The sequence below is a fragment of the Aedes aegypti genome, chromosome 1 (assembly GCF_002204515.2).
Source record: "Aedes aegypti strain LVP_AGWG chromosome 1, AaegL5.0 Primary Assembly, whole genome shotgun sequence".
Lineage (NCBI taxonomy): Eukaryota > Metazoa > Arthropoda > Insecta > Diptera > Culicidae > Aedes > Aedes aegypti.
In genome coordinates, this window is record NC_035107.1 from 43,134,039 (window position 1) to 43,152,128 (window position 18,090).

General features: G+C 42.6%; 1 protein-coding gene across 1 annotated transcript in view; it reads right to left on the reverse strand.

The window, feature by feature from the left end:
- Positions 1-18,090, reverse strand: part of LOC5573035 (neurogenic locus Notch protein) — a 217,971-nt gene that overhangs the window by 113,041 nt on the left and 86,840 nt on the right. Inside the window, exons 3-4 of the mRNA XM_021838030.1 lie at positions 4,831-5,102; positions 4,569-4,770 (exon numbers count right to left, since the gene is read on the reverse strand). Of these exons, the coding sequence (XP_021693722.1) occupies positions 4,569-4,770; positions 4,831-5,102 (474 nt within the window). The remainder of the gene's footprint in view (positions 1-4,568; positions 4,771-4,830; positions 5,103-18,090) is intronic.

Below are 18,090 nucleotides of genomic sequence, written 5' to 3' on the forward strand. Positions count from 1 at the left end.
CCTACGTTTATTACACATCTTGACTAACTGAACTTTAACATGCACTGAAAAAAAATCGAATCTTTAGAGAGATCGATATATCGAGAACGACAATATACACCTTCTAAGATAAACTTTTGGAAGCAACCTTCCGAAGTTCTTAGAAGAAACTCTGCATGCTTTTGGAGAAAGAAGCGTTTGAAAGAATTCTTCCGAAGCTTATGGGAGAAACTTTCGAAGCATATGCAAGAACCATTCCAAAGCTGCCAAAAGCTATCAAAAGTGCCTGAAATAAGCTTGAATATACTAACTCTAATGCTTTCAAAGTTACTCAATTCATCGTAAGCTTCTTGAAAAAGCTTTTTAAAGGTGCAAAAAAGAACTTTCTGAGAGATGTCTTTCAAATTTTTGGGACAAACTTTCAGGAGCTTTTGACGAAAGTCTCTAGAAGCGTCTGAGGAAAGTTTCTTCAGGGAAAAGCTTAAGAAATCTGCTGGAAAAAAACCTTTTCATATTCTGAGAGAATCCTTTGGCAGATTCTGAACACACCTCTGCAGCTCCCGGAAGAAGCCTCCTTAAGCTCCTTCAAGAAGCCTTTTTGGAAGAAGCATTTCAAAGCTTCTGGAAGAATCGTACTATGCTTCCGGAAGAAACCTTCCGAATCGCCTGAAATGAGTTTTGCGAATCTTCTGAAAGAAGCTTTCCGAAGCAACTGAAAGAAGCCGTCCGAAGCTTCTGGAAAAAGCCTGAAGCTTTCGAAGCTCTTGACGAACACTTGTGAGCCTGTCGAATCTTCTAAAAGACTTTTCGAAGCTTTCGGTTGAAGCAATACGAATCTTTAGTGAGAAGACTGCTGAAGTAAATGGAAGGAGTCAATCAAAGCTTTTCGAAAAGAGCTTTTCTTAGTGTCCGGAAGAGGTTATTCAAACTTTGCAGAGAAATCTTCCAAATCCTTAGAGAGCTCTATCGAAAAAGACAACGAACTCCTTCTAAAAAAATATTTTGGAAGCATCCTTCCGAAGTTTTTGGAAGAAACTTTGCATACTTTTGGAGAAAGGAACGTTTAGAAGAATTCATCCGAAGCTTATGGGAGCAACCTTTTAAAGCTTCTGCGAGAACCATTCCAAAGCTGCTGAAAGCTTTCAAAAGTGTCTGATAGCAACCTTCCGAAGAATCTCAAACGTCACCTCTAATGCTTTCAAAGCTTCTCAATTCATCGTAAGCCTTTTGAAAACGCTTTTCAAAGATGTAGAAAAGGACAACTTTCTGAGAGATGGCTTCCAAAGCTCTTGGGACAAACTTTCCGGAGCTTCTGGCGGAAGTCTCTAGAAGCGTCTAAAGAAAGTTACCTGTAGGAAAAGCTTTCAAAAACTGCTGGAAAAAGCTTTTCATATCCTGAGTTATCTACGAGGTCTTTTGTTTTTTTCTGAAACAACTCACGAAGCTCCAGGAAGAAACCTTCTGGGGCTTCTTGTACAATCCTTTCTGGAAGAAGCATTCCAAAGCTTATGGAAGCAGCATTCCGAAGCTTCTGGAAGAAGCCTACCGAATCGCCGGAAAGTAGCTTTCCGAATCTTTTGAAATAAGCTTTCCGAAGCTACTGGAAGAAGCCGTCCGAAGCTTCTGGTAGAAGTCATCCAAAGTTTCTTGAAGAAGCCGTCCGAAGCTTCTAGAAGAAACCGTCCGAAGCTTCTGGAAGAAGCCGTTCGATGCGTCAGGAATAAGTTTTCTGCAGCTTTCAAAGCTATTGACGAACACTTTATTTAAGGTCCTGGCATAAGCTTATTATAAAAATGATTGTGGTGATATTTCTCCAAAGTTATCGATAGTAACTTCGACTGCAATGCATCGATCACCATTCTTAAAGAGCGCTATTTACGCATTTTAGCTTTGCGTTAGATCAGGAATGCACGCTTCAGGTAGAAGCTTTCTAAGCCTCTTACAGAAACTTTTCATACTTATAAGGGAATCTTTTTAAAGCTTTTAAGTGAAGCATTCCAAAACTTCTAAGAAAAGTCTTTCGAAACTTGATGTACTATTTACGAGCAGGATTTCCGCCAGAGTGTGGAAGCAATCTATCGATGCTTCTAGAAGATAGCTTACAAAGCTTCTTGGTAAGGCTTTTCGAGCTCCTGCAATCTTTCCGAAGCTTTTTGGAAAACCCTTTCGAAGGTTTCTTTAAAAGAAGCTAAGGAAGCTTCTTTACAAGCATTTAGGAGAATATCCAAAAGAATTTCTGAGACCACCTGTGACCACCTTTAGATTTCTCTGGAAGGAGGCAGGCTTCTAAAAAATGGCTTCCAGAACGTTTGGAAATAAAACTACGACAACGCAAGCTTTTGAGTGAATCATTCTTAGCTTGAGGAAAAGAATCCACTATTGAGAGAAGTTTTCTGACATTTCTGCGAGAAGTTCACCAAAACTTTTAAGAAAAGCCTTCCCAATCAACACAAATTCTGGAATTGAGCATCATAAACTTGTATATGACCTGTTCTGGTCATATACAAGTTAATAATGCTCAACTATAACATGTGTACTGATCGACTTTCAGAGCTTCTGTGAGAAACCTTTTGAGATTCTTGTAAAAACGGCTTCTAGACAAGAAAAAAAGTGATGTGTTGTGTTATTTGTACAGTAGCCTCATAAACAAAAAAAATAAAGTTAGTTATTATTTGTGATGCAAATGAGCCTCAGTTCGAAAATTAATTACTTTCCATTTTGTGTCACGAAATTCAATATAAAATGGGACAAACGGTGCCAGTTTCCCGTTTTTATTTCATAAAAAAATACAAATCCATTCCTGTCTTTATTACACATCTTGACTATCCGAAGTTGTTGCTGAATCGGATTACGGAGCTTCTGTGAGAAACCTTTTGAGATTCGTGTAAAAACTGCATCTAGAGAAGAAAAAAGAGATGTGTTGTGTTACTTGTACAGTAGCCTCATAAGCAAAAAAAAAAATAGAGTAAGTTATTATTTGGGATGCAGATGAGTCTCAGCTCGAAAATAAATTGCATTCCATTTTGTGTCACAAAATGCAATATGAAATTTGAAAAATGTTTCCCGATTTCCAACTTAAGCTCTTGCTTCATAAAAATTTTCATCTCGATTCCTACCTTTATTACACATCTTGACTCACTAAAGTTGTCAAGTTAACTTCAACATACACTGGAAAAATCTGTCGCAAATTTAAAAACTGCTAACCGCATTCCCCTATACCAAAAACAAACAGGAAACTCTGCCAACTTCCAAATTCGCTTCTAACGACCAACTTTTTTTTGGCTCCCCACCGAAAAAATGTCACTCCATTAGTCGTTAATTCCTGCCATGTTATCAACACTAGAGCTAATTACAAACAGTCTGATTTCCACTTTTTAGTGGTCTGAAATGTTTACGACCAAAAGCATTGGAATGACGCATCTTTCCTCTTTCTTAGCTCTCTTTCCGTCTCGCTTTCGGGATTTTTCCCTCACTCGGAATCGGAACCACCGACCGAGATCTAGTTACGGCGGCCGCCGCCGCCTGCCGCTGCGATGCGACAAGTTCGTAAAATGTTTCGGAATGACGGAAAGCCTGGCGGGTTGTCGCTGCCGCTGTCCGATTCTCGGTACTACGATCTCTAATATTTCATCATCGTCACCAGGGCAACAGCAGCAACAGTCCACGGCGGGGTTACGGCGGCGGATTGGTTGCCATAAAAACGAACCAGTTCTCCAGTCCGCGCGCGATGTGAGCGAGAAACGAGAACTGGGCTCGGATCGGAGAGCGTGCACAAACACAAGAGCAAAAGGAATCCATGCCACAGTCCAGGGGTTGTGGATGCCGTGCAGGCCTGGCGGCGCGGTCAACCCGACGGGCGGAGGTGCGGTAAAATTAAAAAACGTGTACCTCTTGATTTCGTTGTGTTTCTCCGTGTTCGTCCAAAAATCTCGACCGTGCGGACAGACGGGCTACGAAACATGCTGAACATCTCGTATTAAAATACATTAACATACACTTAGGCATCGGTCGCTCTCGCTCTGCCTTTCCGTCTTTGCTCGAGCTCATCGGTTCGTGCCGTTTCCTTTCCTCGCCGAACCTGAACCCGATGCTTCAGATTAACCAAATTCGTAAGTTTTTCATAGTTCATTGACTTAGAGACGGCCGGTCGGTCGGTCGGTCGTCATCGTCGTCATTCTTGGGATATGCAGTACGAAAATAGAGCCCAAAACGTAGCAGGCGAAAATGACCATTGCCCGTTGTTGTTGTTGATGTTATTATTGCGCTTGATGAGGAAGGTGAGGAGTTGAAGAACTTCTAGGTTTCTTCAGTCACGTTGATGGCGCAAGCCGTTTTTTATGATTTCTTGGATCATCATCGTCGCCGTCGTTAGTTGAATAATGAAGATCTCAACGAGCTCTCCATCCAACAACGGACTCATGTGCGAGAGTTAGATCAAGTTACCGTTCTAATCTAGTCGTCACTGATTGGATCACGGCAGTGGCGACGGCGAAGTGGGTGGTAGGCAATCAATGTCGACTATGATTATGGTCAAATATGTCAGTTTTGGGTGAGAGTAGATCGAATGGAAATGAGGGAGTGGTACTTACTGGTACGATCCATGCGTGTTGACGCACTTGCCACCGTTGACGCAAGGGTTCTTGATGCACTCCTCGATATCCTCGGAGCACGTCAAACCCTTGAACCCCTTTGGGCAGATGCACTTGACGTGCCCGTTTGGGGACAGTGTGCAAGTGCCTCCGTTGCGGCATGGAGATGACGCACAGAGGTTCTGTTTGTCGCAGTGTTTTCCTGTTGAAATAGAAATCATGTTAGATATCACCAATTGTTCTAGACGTCGATCGAACTTACCCGAATATCCGGTGGCGCAGAGGCACGTGTACTCGTTCAGGCTCTTCAGCTTGCAGGTGCCCCCGTTGTTACACGGAGACGAATCGCACGCGTTCTTAACCGGAATTTCGCACAAACTCTCGGTGAATCCGATCGGACACCGACACGAAAACGACGGAATACCTTCGCGGAAGGTCACCTCGCAAGTTCCCCCGTTTTGACACCGAGGACCCGCACCGATGTGACACGGATTCGTAAATTCACAGAATTCACCGGTATGCCGCGTCGTACAGCTGTGGAAGAAAAAAAATGGAAACGAAAACAAATGGTTATTGATTTGCTATAATTATGGCATAAACAACGCCAGAGGGAAATATGGCGACCACACACAGGGCAGTGGCGGCGGCGACGATGATTTTCATAACTCTCCACTCCCGGAATCGTGAGATTCTGGCCGGCTGACCGTGTGAAGGAGACAAATCCAATCAACGTCGTCGCCACATCACGCTGCGATAAACCTTCCGAAGTCTGATTAGTTCCCTATCGATCGGTTCCGTAGAATCGAACCGAGCCACGTGAGCCGAACAATGGAGGAAGCCAAAACGCCGTTTAAAATCCAATTTTACACGGTCATTAGCCACGCGGTTTTCTTCTGCGTGCGATCATCGCCGATCGTTCCACAAACGTTATCTGTCACCAAGCACAGTTATCGTTTCGATTGTCGAAATTGTTGATTGATAAACGATACGTTTGTTGAGGTCAGCCAATTCGCAGAAGCCCTACACCACTCGATCGCAGCAAGCAAGCGTGAGACAATTTTCGCTCCCGATCAGGAATCGATCATCGAACCAATTTCTTCCCGCAGACGGCGAGAGGCCACAGAGTGTGAGAATGAGAAAACTGATCGGTCGCGCGCGTTTCAGATGATTGAGAAATTGCTGTTTGTCTCGTGTGTTTTCTCCTGGCCTCTTCTCCTCCGACGGCAGGGGTCTAGCTAGTGTGCGAAAAACAGCCCTCTCGTCGCGTGCATATTTCCACGACTAGAGCTCAGCGGAGGAGCAGCCGACGAAAGAAGCTGAATTCGTAATTTCTTTCTATCGTTTCCCATAGAGCCAAACGAGGCGCTTCTCTCACGTTAGATTGCCTGTCGGATCCAAGCAGGCGGTCAATTTTCGGGCGGTGTCGGTAATTTTCACGAGGAAAGCCACTCAGTTTTTTTGCAAACGAATGCGAGCGACAAATGAGAAGCAATTCAGAGCAGTAAACACATCGTTTGGGAGACAAAATGCTGCTCCGCAAAGTAGACGCAGCGTTAAGTCACGCCTCGAGTTATTGAAGCAGTCCAGTTATAAGCACATCGTGTGACCCCCCGGTAACGTAAACTGGAATGCTCTACAGTGGGTCATTTACGCTCCTGGAGCCCGGAAGTCATCCCGCATCGCAAAAACAGGTGCGAAAGTCTCTCTGTTTGCTCGCGAAAACCAGGCACGACTTCGCCCGGCAGCGATGACAGCCCACAAAGTCTCATTAGATAATGCGACGGCAGCCGAACGAGGGGTCTCTCCGATGACAAATGGCGTCAATCGATCTCGGCGCTCTAATGAGTGCCCCGCTTGCTTGTCGTTGCCTTCCCATGTCATTTAACCTCTGGCAATCGCTCCGAAATCGATTACGGCGACGGCACCGACTTTCTCCCTTGCCTCTGCTTCGACGAAAGAAGGCAAACAAGCACTTTTTTGACATTTCAAACGATCACGATTTTGACGAGCATGCTTGCAACAGCTCATACATAGTTGCCAGTCGCGCTGAGAGTGTGATAACGATCGATCAAAAGAAGGGACCCCATAAAGCCAAATCCGACCTGGATTGGCCGTCTTTCTCGAGCGTTGATGCCTGCCGAGATCGAGGAGCGATGAATGGAAAGGGAGTAAATTGCGGCTGCTAATATATGCACGGTGGTGATATGAAAATGATATTTATGAGCGCCATTTTTCTCCACTCAGCCACGACGACGACGTTCATCGACTCCCTGCGTCCGATAATGGGACTTTGCGGTTCCAGACCTTGAGAGACCCTTGTTCTTTCTTCTGCGCCTGCAGCTTGATCCCACACAGATTGAATAACCTCGCCTCGAAGGAGGTCGACGAAATGTGAGACCCATCAACGAAACGGATCGAGTCGGGAAACCGCAAGTTCAAGAATGGGATCGGCGCATGCAAAAAACAAAATTTTGACTAATCCACCTGGCAGTCTCACTCGTAGTAGGCTAGGAATTCTGGCCTAGGATAGTCACAGCCTGCTTCGATGTGTTGGAGTGCTGCAACCGTCCAAAAAAGATTTATTCCGTTATTGCTACACGGAAAGCTTTTTTCACTGTCGATTTCGAACTGTTCTAAACCTGTCATAATGACTTTTGAAGTGGAGATATCACTGTTCAATCCTACCCAATTAAAAAAGATAATAACAAGAAACGAAGACCTAAATCCACATGGTGTACTCAAAAAGTAACACTTTGGAGCAGAATCAGTCTACACGTCAGAACAAAGAAAGACCCAGCGCGTCGTCGTGGAGGATCATAATGGACCGCTAATAACAATAACAATATCATTGCAGGCAATAATCGTAAAACTTTGACTGGGTAGGGCAAAAGGAACATCGACGACGACGACGATGATGATGAAGATGATGACGATCGCTGCCGTTGCTGAGCTGGGCTGGGCGACGTCGACTGGGATAATGGCATTATCAAGCTGGAGGAAGAGCTCCAACTTGCCACCAACTGGGCCGCAGCAAATTGGACGCTCATTGTTGTTGTCCGCGCTATTAGATAATGTTTCCTCCGGCCTTACCTAGGCGAGAGGCACCGCCGAGTGCGAGAAATTATGATTTTATAGCAGTCCGCAGGAGTCTGATGGGAGAACACTGCGCAGTCAGTTTCCACGCACAACAATCACCTGGGATGTGCTCCTTTTTTGACACGTTCAAGCGTGGCGTAATGGAGAGGAATTAGCTCGTCTTGATGAAGCTTCTTGGTGGGAAAATGGTAAGAACTTTTTTCACGTTTACGTCCGATTACTTTAGGTTTTATCAGAGCAAGCGGTGGATGGAGAACGCCATTGTCGTAACCGTTTACGCGACTAGCATCTAGCTTACTATGCCCATGCAGCATAAATGCTGTCAAGTTTCAAAACGAAGCAGGCCTTTTCAAAGGACAAAATGTCAACCCTGCAAAAAAATCAAATTCTTTCAAAAATGGGTTCACATTCTTTCGTTCTACCGATCAAAATGAAATCACGAATTTGGTAACAGAAACAGCCAAAAATGGGAACAACCTGACTGATGCGGTCCCTTCACTGTGTTTGCACTCGCGCACTAATTGGACATAATTATGCGCGTTCCGCGTGCTGCAATTACGAGCCCAAATTCGTCTCCCAAAAAAAAAACAACCATATAAGAATCGCTACCAAGAGGAACCGCGAGCAAGCGAGAAGAAAAACCAGTCAAAGCAAAGTCGAGATTTTTGACAGGTTCACTTTCGGTGTGCGCTTCGTTTCGCTTTTCGCGTGTGAGCAATATCGGGCGCGGGGCCAATCGGTCGAGCGATCGATCGATTGCGCAGTCCATTAAGGTCGATAGGGAAACCTTTTTACAAGCTTACCACCACCGCAATCCATTTACGATCAATTAAGGTCTGCGCGTCGCCGCTGTAAGCTTTCCAAGTCTAAAAGCTGATTGATGCTGCATGGGCCCGCGCAATCTTCGCAAGAAGAGCACACGGCTACTTATGGAGAGGCGTATCTGATTCGCACGGTGCAAAAGCCCACGCAACAATCCGATCCGACTTTAAGGGCCCTCCTCCGACACTCCGGTTAGTTAGAGATGATTGACAGTTTGTCTGACGGACGCGCATTGCGCGAAAAGTACTTCCAATGAGTGGCGCTGATGGAGGTCGCCGTCCATTAGGTGCCACTTTGTGCGCTTCTCGTGTTCGCATTCTCAATCGAACGCCGAGCACCGATCATTTTCACCCGAACGGAAAACTGTTTAATTGAGCCTTAAAAGCAATTTCGATTGATCGGTCGGACGATAAATTATGTTTGCAAGGCAAACAGCTTCCGACTTCCAAGTCATTAGTGTGGATGTGCAGGCAAACTTTGTTGTTTGGGGAAGAGCCCTTGCAGCAGAAACATTCTAAAACGCGCATTTCATATGGATTTGTCTCTGGAAAAACTTTCTAATGCTGCTGTGGGCTTGGCCCGCACATTCGAGATGAGATAACGATCATCGAGCTACGCGCCGGGAAAGAAATCAAAGTGCCTCACCTCTTTTCTCGAGTGCCACCGTAACACAAGACTATCGCTGTCGCTAAATCTTCTACCGTGCAGCGTAATAAGCGTTACCATCAGATGCCTTGGCTTCAATTTCTGGCTTAATTGCCGCCCGATCGGATCCCAGATCTTAGCAGCCCACTTTTGACAGATCTCGATTTTTTGCTACATGGGCTGGAATTAATTATATGAAATTAAAAGCTCTAAATGCAACTGGATGGCGAGCGTTTGTCCTTGATTGGATTAAGCGGTTCCACATGTGGATTAGATTTTTCACACTCACATTCCCGGCAGGGTCTTTGTGAAAGCCCCTTCAAGTGAGTCACCCGCCCGCTTGGATCGGTTGGGCAACTTGGATTGGTTTGAGCTGCAGCTGCACGACAACCGTTGCCACCAACAGGATGTTGATCGTTCGGAGATCGTGACGCTATTAAGTCAGGTCATACCGACAGACACGGAGGCAAATATTAATATCATGCTCTAGAGATTCAGATCGTCGTCAACATAATTGCTGAATGTGCACCAGCCACTACTGGTTTTCTCAGACCTTCTAACGGGGTACGGAGAACTTGTTTACATTCACAGTCAGTCTGGCAGTGTCGATGTAAATAAATCATTCTCGCAGAGGCGACTTGATCGAGCATCGTTCGCTCAGCCTGCTTTGGCTGAACAAAGTATCATTCTAGCACCGTGGACTCCCGGGAATGTTTACATTCAAAAAGTTTTCAATTACATCTTTGTTTTGGCTGATTAGTGCCCATACAGCATTTCTTCGGTGAGCGATGGTGGGAAACAGTCTCCGAGATAGCTTTCAAAGCCACCGATCGATTCAATCAGCCGAAATGCTGCCTTCCGGCTTTTTCAGCCGGATCTTCCCAGCTTCCACCTGTTTCGACCGAACAAACATCATAAATCGTTTCCCCTTCCGATTGGGGAGCTAGGTCGACCCATTTTCCTGATGCCAAGCCACCCAAAAGGCTATATAAATTAAATTACTTAATTATACTACTTTGTCATTTCCAAAACCGATTCCAAGAGGCACCTCGTTCAACAGAAATTTACGATCTTGATTCGAGACCCAACGCTTCGAGAGCTAGATCCAGGAAGAAAACGTCATAAAATCTCTCTCCACGGCTCGGTCTAGTGCTGAAAAGTAAAGGGTCTCACGACCCTCCAGTCCAGAGCACAATGACGCTCGCTCGTGCGTCTCGTGTCGGCGACAGTGATGAGGGCAGCACTTTCACTTCACCCCGAAATCCCCTTCAAAACGAAAAATTTGACAGCGCTGGCTTAGATTGTTATTTTGGCTTGTTAGGACCCCCTCTCCGCTAACCCAAAACACTTGAACCGGTTCAACGGCGGTCCATCCAAATCGCTAAAAATGCACAGCCTACTGCGCCGTTCACGGAGAAAGACGAGCGATGCGTTCCAAGAATGCGTCTGCTGAATCAAGACACCGTCGCAGAGTGCCCTTAGGGTCCAAATACGGGTTTGTTTTCGGGGTCTCTCCTTTCTCGCGCTATTTCGTTTGTTGATCTTACCCGATCTGCTCTCATCGAACTGCATCAGTATCCACCAGAGGCATGATCAAGACGAGCAAAATGTGCGTGAGCGAAAAAAAAGCTTTTTACATTGTTGCCATATTTCATTCCATGTTCGGTCTCGCGCAATCGATCGTTGTTTCTCACACTGATCTTCGCCTCCCAGCGACCGAAGGAAAGATCGGGCGGGAAAGAAGCCTACACGGAGTCGTCGGAGTTTTTTCGTCGCTGTCAACTCATCATAAAATTTTACTCGATACAATCGACACCAAAAAAAAGTGCAATACCGATCAATGGATCGATCGATCGCTGGTTCCATTAATGGGCATTTTTTGTTGACCTCGATGAACTATAGGGTTGACACTTCGCCTCGGGGCGGAAAACCGGTTGCCTAACGGTTTCGAAACGGGTCAAACGCGTGCGCAGGGCGAGAATCCTTCCCGAAAGGCCCCATCAAAGTAACCGGTTCCCGTCGATCGACCGATCGTCCGTTCTCATTGAGCCCCCCCCCCGTATATTATAATTGGACCGATTTTCAGCGAGTTGTCACGAATTTGGGCGCATAAAGGGCCAATCAACCACCACCGCCACTCGCTTACGTCTTTGTTATGCCTTGTTCGCCTCCTCGCGCATATGTGAAGGCGCGAAGAACCGTTAAACGCGATCACTTCGATTACTGCCAATAAGACGGACAATTAAATCGAATTATTACCCTTTGGGATGGCTCAAACAACGACTACGGCCGGCGGTTCGATTGGCCAATTGTCTGCGGCCGATCATGCCCGGGCTGTCTTAATTCAATTTGCTGCCGCAGAAGGATTGATTGGGACTGAGGCAATAATTGAGCGCAAAAAATAAACCAGAGGAGAAACATTTTTACGGGGATCGGAGAAGTGATTGGCTCGGGAACTTTCGACCAAAACACACATATCTCTTATCCGTCGAAGCTCTTTCGATCGATGAGACCGGTCAGTATGACAGGTGTCCAGCGCTCGGATTATTAATGGCTGTTCGAGTCGATCGCAGCAAACCGTTCGCTTTTCGGGTCGACCGTTGTGGATAAACTGGATAAATCACGACTTAGTAGGCTGTTTTTTTCGATACGACTACTTTGATGGGATTGGTCCGAGATGTGCGATTCGGACGCGACAAGTCCATGCCATTAGGACGTGATAATGGCGGACATTTTTCGATCGAGTCTCACCGGGCCGCCATATCTTTCCCATTGGGACGATTTTCAGCGGCTTAAGCGTGATTACCATTATTCAAAATGTTTAATTCCGACAAATCTGCCGAGATAACGGAGCGGAATGACCCCGTCTTGGGAATCATTCTACGTATCTGGAGGTCGTCTGGTCTCAAGGTGAGAGATGAAACGCAAAGTGCGTGCGGATGAAAGATGATGATGGGTGCTAGCTGTGTGCGTTTATGAGGCTATTCGAATACATAAAATGGGCAACAACTCTTCCGCTAGTTTGACTGATGCGAGACGATTTGGCTGTATATTTTTCGGTCGGGTTGTCCGAATGTTCACAACACTGAAAGTGGGCACCAGGTGTATTAAGTTGCAAAGTGTGCGTTAGGAGAAGACTATGGAGATTCGTGGACGATTATTGTACAAGCACTTGCTCAATTACACCGAGAATCAGGCACATGGGAAAAGGTCAAATTCGACCTTGTATCGTTTTTGCTTTGCTGGGGAGCTGGGAAATCCTTCTGGATTGAGCAGATGTACGGAAGTAGTAGCTGGTTTCGCGCAGATATGACCGTTTTTAATCTAAGCACTTTAAAATTTGAAAACCGCTAATCTGAATATCGCTATTTAATTTTATGAAACAAAATGAAAACAGATGGATTCTTGAGAAATGAAACCCGCTAAGCGCTATTTTGTGAGAAGTGAAAACAAATAGATCTTTGAGAAATTGAACGAAGAACTAAAACAAAAAATAGGTAAACAGAAACACGTTTTTTCTGCTGTTCACATGGTAACTAAACGTTCGAATTAAAAATTGGATCAGGTGAATTGTATGAGTTCGAAATTATCAGAACTGTAAAGTTGGATATTTTTTTAAAAAAAGGGAAGCGACAGGATCGTTTATACAAGTACCTTTACGTCAAATTCGACGGTTTTATTGGATAAGGCAGATTTGCTGTTGAAAGGAAAAGTAATCGCCTATCTCAACGGGTTGGAAAATAATCTGCTGAAAATCATTTCTCGCGTTAAGTATTCTTAAGGACGTAACTGCAGTGATCGATTTTTTTTCATCGATTTCCTCTTTAGCTAGGTACTCGGCCCGGTGACTTTTTTCGACTGCTCTTTGTGATTTAGTTTAAAATTGCTGCTTCGTAGAATGTTGAGAAAATCGACGAAGAGAAATCAACCAGATACGTCTGTATGATACTAAGCGCGATTTTTTTCATCGATCGCAGTACACTGGTACACTGGTACATTGCGGATTCAGAATCTTCACATATCATTCGAAAATTAAGTGTTTTCAAAGCTCCATAGCGCGGAGGAATAATTGAAAATGATTAGTTTTACTTGTTTCTCGATGAGTTATACCTCACTCACTGAGACTTTAAGTGTCCGTAATATGAATAAAAACGGTAAATATTTTTACTTTCTTAAGCAAAACAGCTTCCTTAGCTTAAGTTCTGAGCACAAAAATTGTCGTGATTTTTTTTGCGTAGAATGTAGAGATAAGTAGGCGAAGCAGTTTGGAATTACATAGTTATTAGAATACGAGCAGCCATTACTGAATCGCACGGAATATTTTAAACGAGCTTGAAGTTTGTATGAAGAAAATCGACTAAATTTGTGAGCGAAACGGATCTGGTTACAGTTTCGACCATATGGGGTGCTGCACAGTGATGCCAAGGCGGAAGAAAGTCAAGAAATAACTTACACTATCAATTTCAACAGAATTTTAGCACTTTTCTACGATATTTGAAAAGCCGTTTTCCAGGATGAACATTGGATAAAAATTGAAATATTTTCAATACTTCAAACAAATTGTATTTTTACTTCCCTTGTAAAATGTATGGCGTAACAATGATATATTTCAACTTAGTATTTAAATGTGAGCAGGGCCCAGATAGCCGTAGCGGTAAATGCGCAGCTATTCAGCATGACCATGCTGAGGGTCGTGGGTTCGAATCCCGCTGGTCGAGGATCTTTTCGTAAAGGAAATTTTCTCGATTCCCAGGGCATAGAGTATCTTCGTACCTGCCACACGATATACATATGCAAAAATAGTTAATCGGCAAAGAAAGCTCTCAGTTAATAACTGTGGAAGTGCTCATAAGAACACTAATCTGAGAAGCAGGCTTTGTCCCAGTTGGGACGTAACGCCAGAAAGAAGAAGATTTAAATGTGAGCATGTACATACTCGCACACATATCACACTAGGCATAAACTTTAGATTTTTCGGTCAAGTTTCAGGAAATCAAAGGGGTTATCTTGTGAAAACATGTGTTTTCAAACAATTTATTGAAGGGTATGGATGCTACATTTCTGAGGTTGCTATAATTTTTTAATCAGTTGCTTTTAACATTTCTTGTCTACACTATAATTATTATAATTTTATCGAAGCAAGCTTTGTGACGACAAAAATTCTAATTGTGAACGGTTTAATGTCAGGCTGTTAGTCGTTCAAACAGTGGTAGTTCATAAATATCCAGCTTTTTACGCTTAGCTTGTCATAAATTGCGAATCACCCCTGACTGACATTTCTTACCTACACTATATTTTTTTTATAGTTAAATCGAAGCAAGCTATGTGATAAGGAAAATTTTTGTTATTGATAAATCAATGTCGGAATGGACCAATGCACTATGCATGTTTACTAATTTGACGTTTGAGCGGTGCCATATTCATCCGTTCCAATGGCCACGTAAATAACACGGCACCGCTAAAACGTCAAATAGTGAACCCGTGCATAGGTTCATATTCGAATCGTGTTCTCATGTAATAAAAAGGGAATCTATTATCAATTTTCTAATCTTTTGTCCATATTTTAGCTTAGGAGCAAGATCTACAAACCAGCACAGAACTACAAATCAAAGCGACTAAGGTCGATGTACCATTAGCCGCATAGCTAAGAACAAATATTCGTATAAAATCGAAAAATAACGCTAGCGTCATTATTTTTACATCATCTGAAAGCTTTTTATCTTGGTTTTGTGGGAAAAATATGAAAACCACGAAAACTCATATGTTTGTATTTATTATCGCTTGTGCCACTATAGGAATACATGTGCCTATAGTAGCACTATTTCTAATTTCTGTTCCTATAGTAGCACTAGCATCACGGCGTTGGCAAAATACTAATCGAAACCGTATTTTAACAAAGCTTTTATATTTTTCCTTCGAAGTGTGGATCAAAAGCTTAAGTTTGATGTAACAAAAGCTTTTAAGTAAAAGTAAAGATTTACAATTGTCTTTGAAGATATTAGAAGTGATAATTTTTCGCGCAATGCACAGTTTTGTTGGTCACACGAATAAAAGCGAAGTCATAAGCATTTAATTATTATGAATTTCATCGAATGAAGTATTATTTTTGCAATACATTAGCAATTTTCTCCTTTAAGTTTGCTTATAATCAGATCTGCGTTATGGGAGAGCCATGAGACAAATAGCACGATTTGAGTGCATTCTTGGTCCGGTGGAAATCAAGCTGTCCATCAAACAAAATCAACAATCAAGGCTCTTTTGCAATAGTCTCATTGTTTCGAACAATTGTCCATTTACATACAGGCAACATTGAAGTCATATTTATAGCTAAAATATCAAAAAGCAATTTAATTTCTCAAATAATTAAGATAAATGTAAAATGTCAAGACAGATACAAATCAATAACGAATATTGTGAAAATTCTTATTATTTCAATCAACAACCAGTGTTGATAGACTCACACTCAAATCTCAATCAATACGCTCTCCCGTGAGAGCTAACTCATTAGAGATCTGCTTCGCAAATCTCACGCCTGAGATTTTGATGCAAAATCACTCAAACCGTAAAAAAATGATTCAGTCGCAAAGCCCAAAGAACGGTTAACCATGCAATGAACATGAATAGTTTCAGACGGCACACAATCTGGTCAATCAGAAAGGATCTACATTTGAGCATGATAAATCCATTTCAAAACTTTTTTTTTCAATTTGTATGGAAAGGAATCAATTTGGGCTGTAGTCGATAAATGTCTTTCATTATTAATTTGATATTAATGCTGCAAGAAGGAGCTTTTTCTCATGAGGTCGCTTTGACTTATACTTTAATCTTCGTAGAAATCTACCAACAATTATCAATCCAGATTTTAACGCTAGCTATAAAACTCACGGGGGTGATTCGATTTTGACGTTTCTTGCCCACTGATTTTATAGTATGATCCAAGTGTGCTGTAATTTGAAATTGTTGATTGAAATGTCATTTGTTTTACTATTTGTTTTGCAGCTAGACATCGTAATGTTGTAAAATCTGTTTATTAATATTTATCGCTTTTTGTAAGTAATTCTTTTTCTTAAGGAGGTATCTGAAAACGTTTAACTAATCGTGCTTTAAGAAAGAACCATGGATGATACAATAATTAAGCCATATAGCTAATTAAACATTAATTGCGTTCGTTGTCGTTGACTAATTGCTCAGGGTGTCTCTTAGCTAGAAGAGCAGCATACGGAGCAAAATTTTGATAGGGTTGGATGGATTAAAGTTTGGATGGCATTTTAAAAATTACATAAGTCCATGGAATAAAAGCGAAACAAATGTATATCCAATAAAGCGATAAATTTCAACATTCTGTTGAATTTTGTCCTGGCTATGGTGTCCGACACTTTTTCCATTTTTCGGAATGTTGAAGTGCATAAACTTTGTGTATTCAAATATGAAATAAGAGGTGGGTGAGTAGCGGGACCGTGGTGCGAAAAGCACAGATTTGATTTCTATTGGAAGCCACACCAGCTTAAAAACACAAACTATCTTTTTTAATTCAGGGTAAAAATGAAGCAGTAAGAAACTGTAATGGATGCGATTAGGACAACGTTTTCAGTATTTGATCATGCCAGCTGTCGTTGATCTTTTTTTTAATCTAGAATATAAAAAAGTTGAGATAAAATAGATAACTGAGAAACATTTTTGTAGTAACACTTTGATTCTTGCTATAAAAATAAAAGTGTATGCAAGAATCGTCAATAAGAAGTGATTCAAAAATTATGGCATGCTAGCGTAAAATTCTGGATACTCGAATGACCCAATATTAAGGCGAAGTCGGACGTCATTGAAATTTGTACGGGCCGTTGATGATTGTTGCTAATTCATTTCACGATTTCAAATCAAAGAAAATCAGTTGGTTCTGCACTGACACAGCTGAAATACTGTCAGCATGTTTTATGCATGTTGGCACGTACAGTGATACTTTTTCAAGTCAATATAAACTATCAAGAACGAGTTTTATCACTTTGAAATTGCACGCAGCAAAGTCATCATTGCTGCCAAAACGAATGACGGGCTACGCCTTCATTTTCTCTGAAAGCAATGAATTACGCAGGTATCCGATTTGATGCACCAGAGCACTGTTGATAAGTTGCAACAGATTAGAATTGCCTTCAATTTCTGCTTCTAGCTTTGGTATCTGGAGTCTCCTTCCCTTCATTGAATCAAATTGCTTACCATAAAAACGAGAACATACCAAAGAATATTTGGGTCCATCCAAAAAGCCGTAGAGGTTGAAAGGTTTAACCCTGGGTTTCGTTAATGAATGAGCGATTACGCATAGACTGGACGAAGAGGGAGTTTAGTTATAAACAGTGTACGGCAGAGCTCGGCAGCTAGAATGAAGCGTAGTGCGTTGAACTTGTTTAATAGTGAATTCAGTGGCTGTCCTGCATCCTCCTGTAGTGGCTAGTAGCTGTCTACCCAAAATCTCGGAATACGCATATTCTACAGAGATGAGCCAGCAAGTATTCCGCATGAAAAGCTGAGGGCTAATAGCTGAGGAAGTGCTCAAAATAACACTAAGCTGTGGAGCACGATCTGTCCCAGGTGTGAACGTATGGGGCTGTGCACTGTTTTGATTTTGCATGAGATTTTGACGTGTGCTGGCCTTGTTGTTTACTAATTTCATGAAGGAGGGAAAAAGAGAGACTGATTTTTGTGCAGAGCCCCATAGTGAACCAGGAATTCGTAGATCTATACTGCCGTGAATCGCAAATCAGTCCCATCTGCATTTTTGTCAAAATTTAGTTGAGTTCAGTTTTCAACCTATCTTCCAATGCCCTTTCAGCTGCACTAATGATACAATGTACTTTGTTCGGAAAAATCAAGTAAAACCAGCAAGTCAAATTGTCCCATAATGTAAAGTAACCGCATATCAGTCCCACAACAGAATTCCGCACCGTGTAACACAAAAATGAATCGT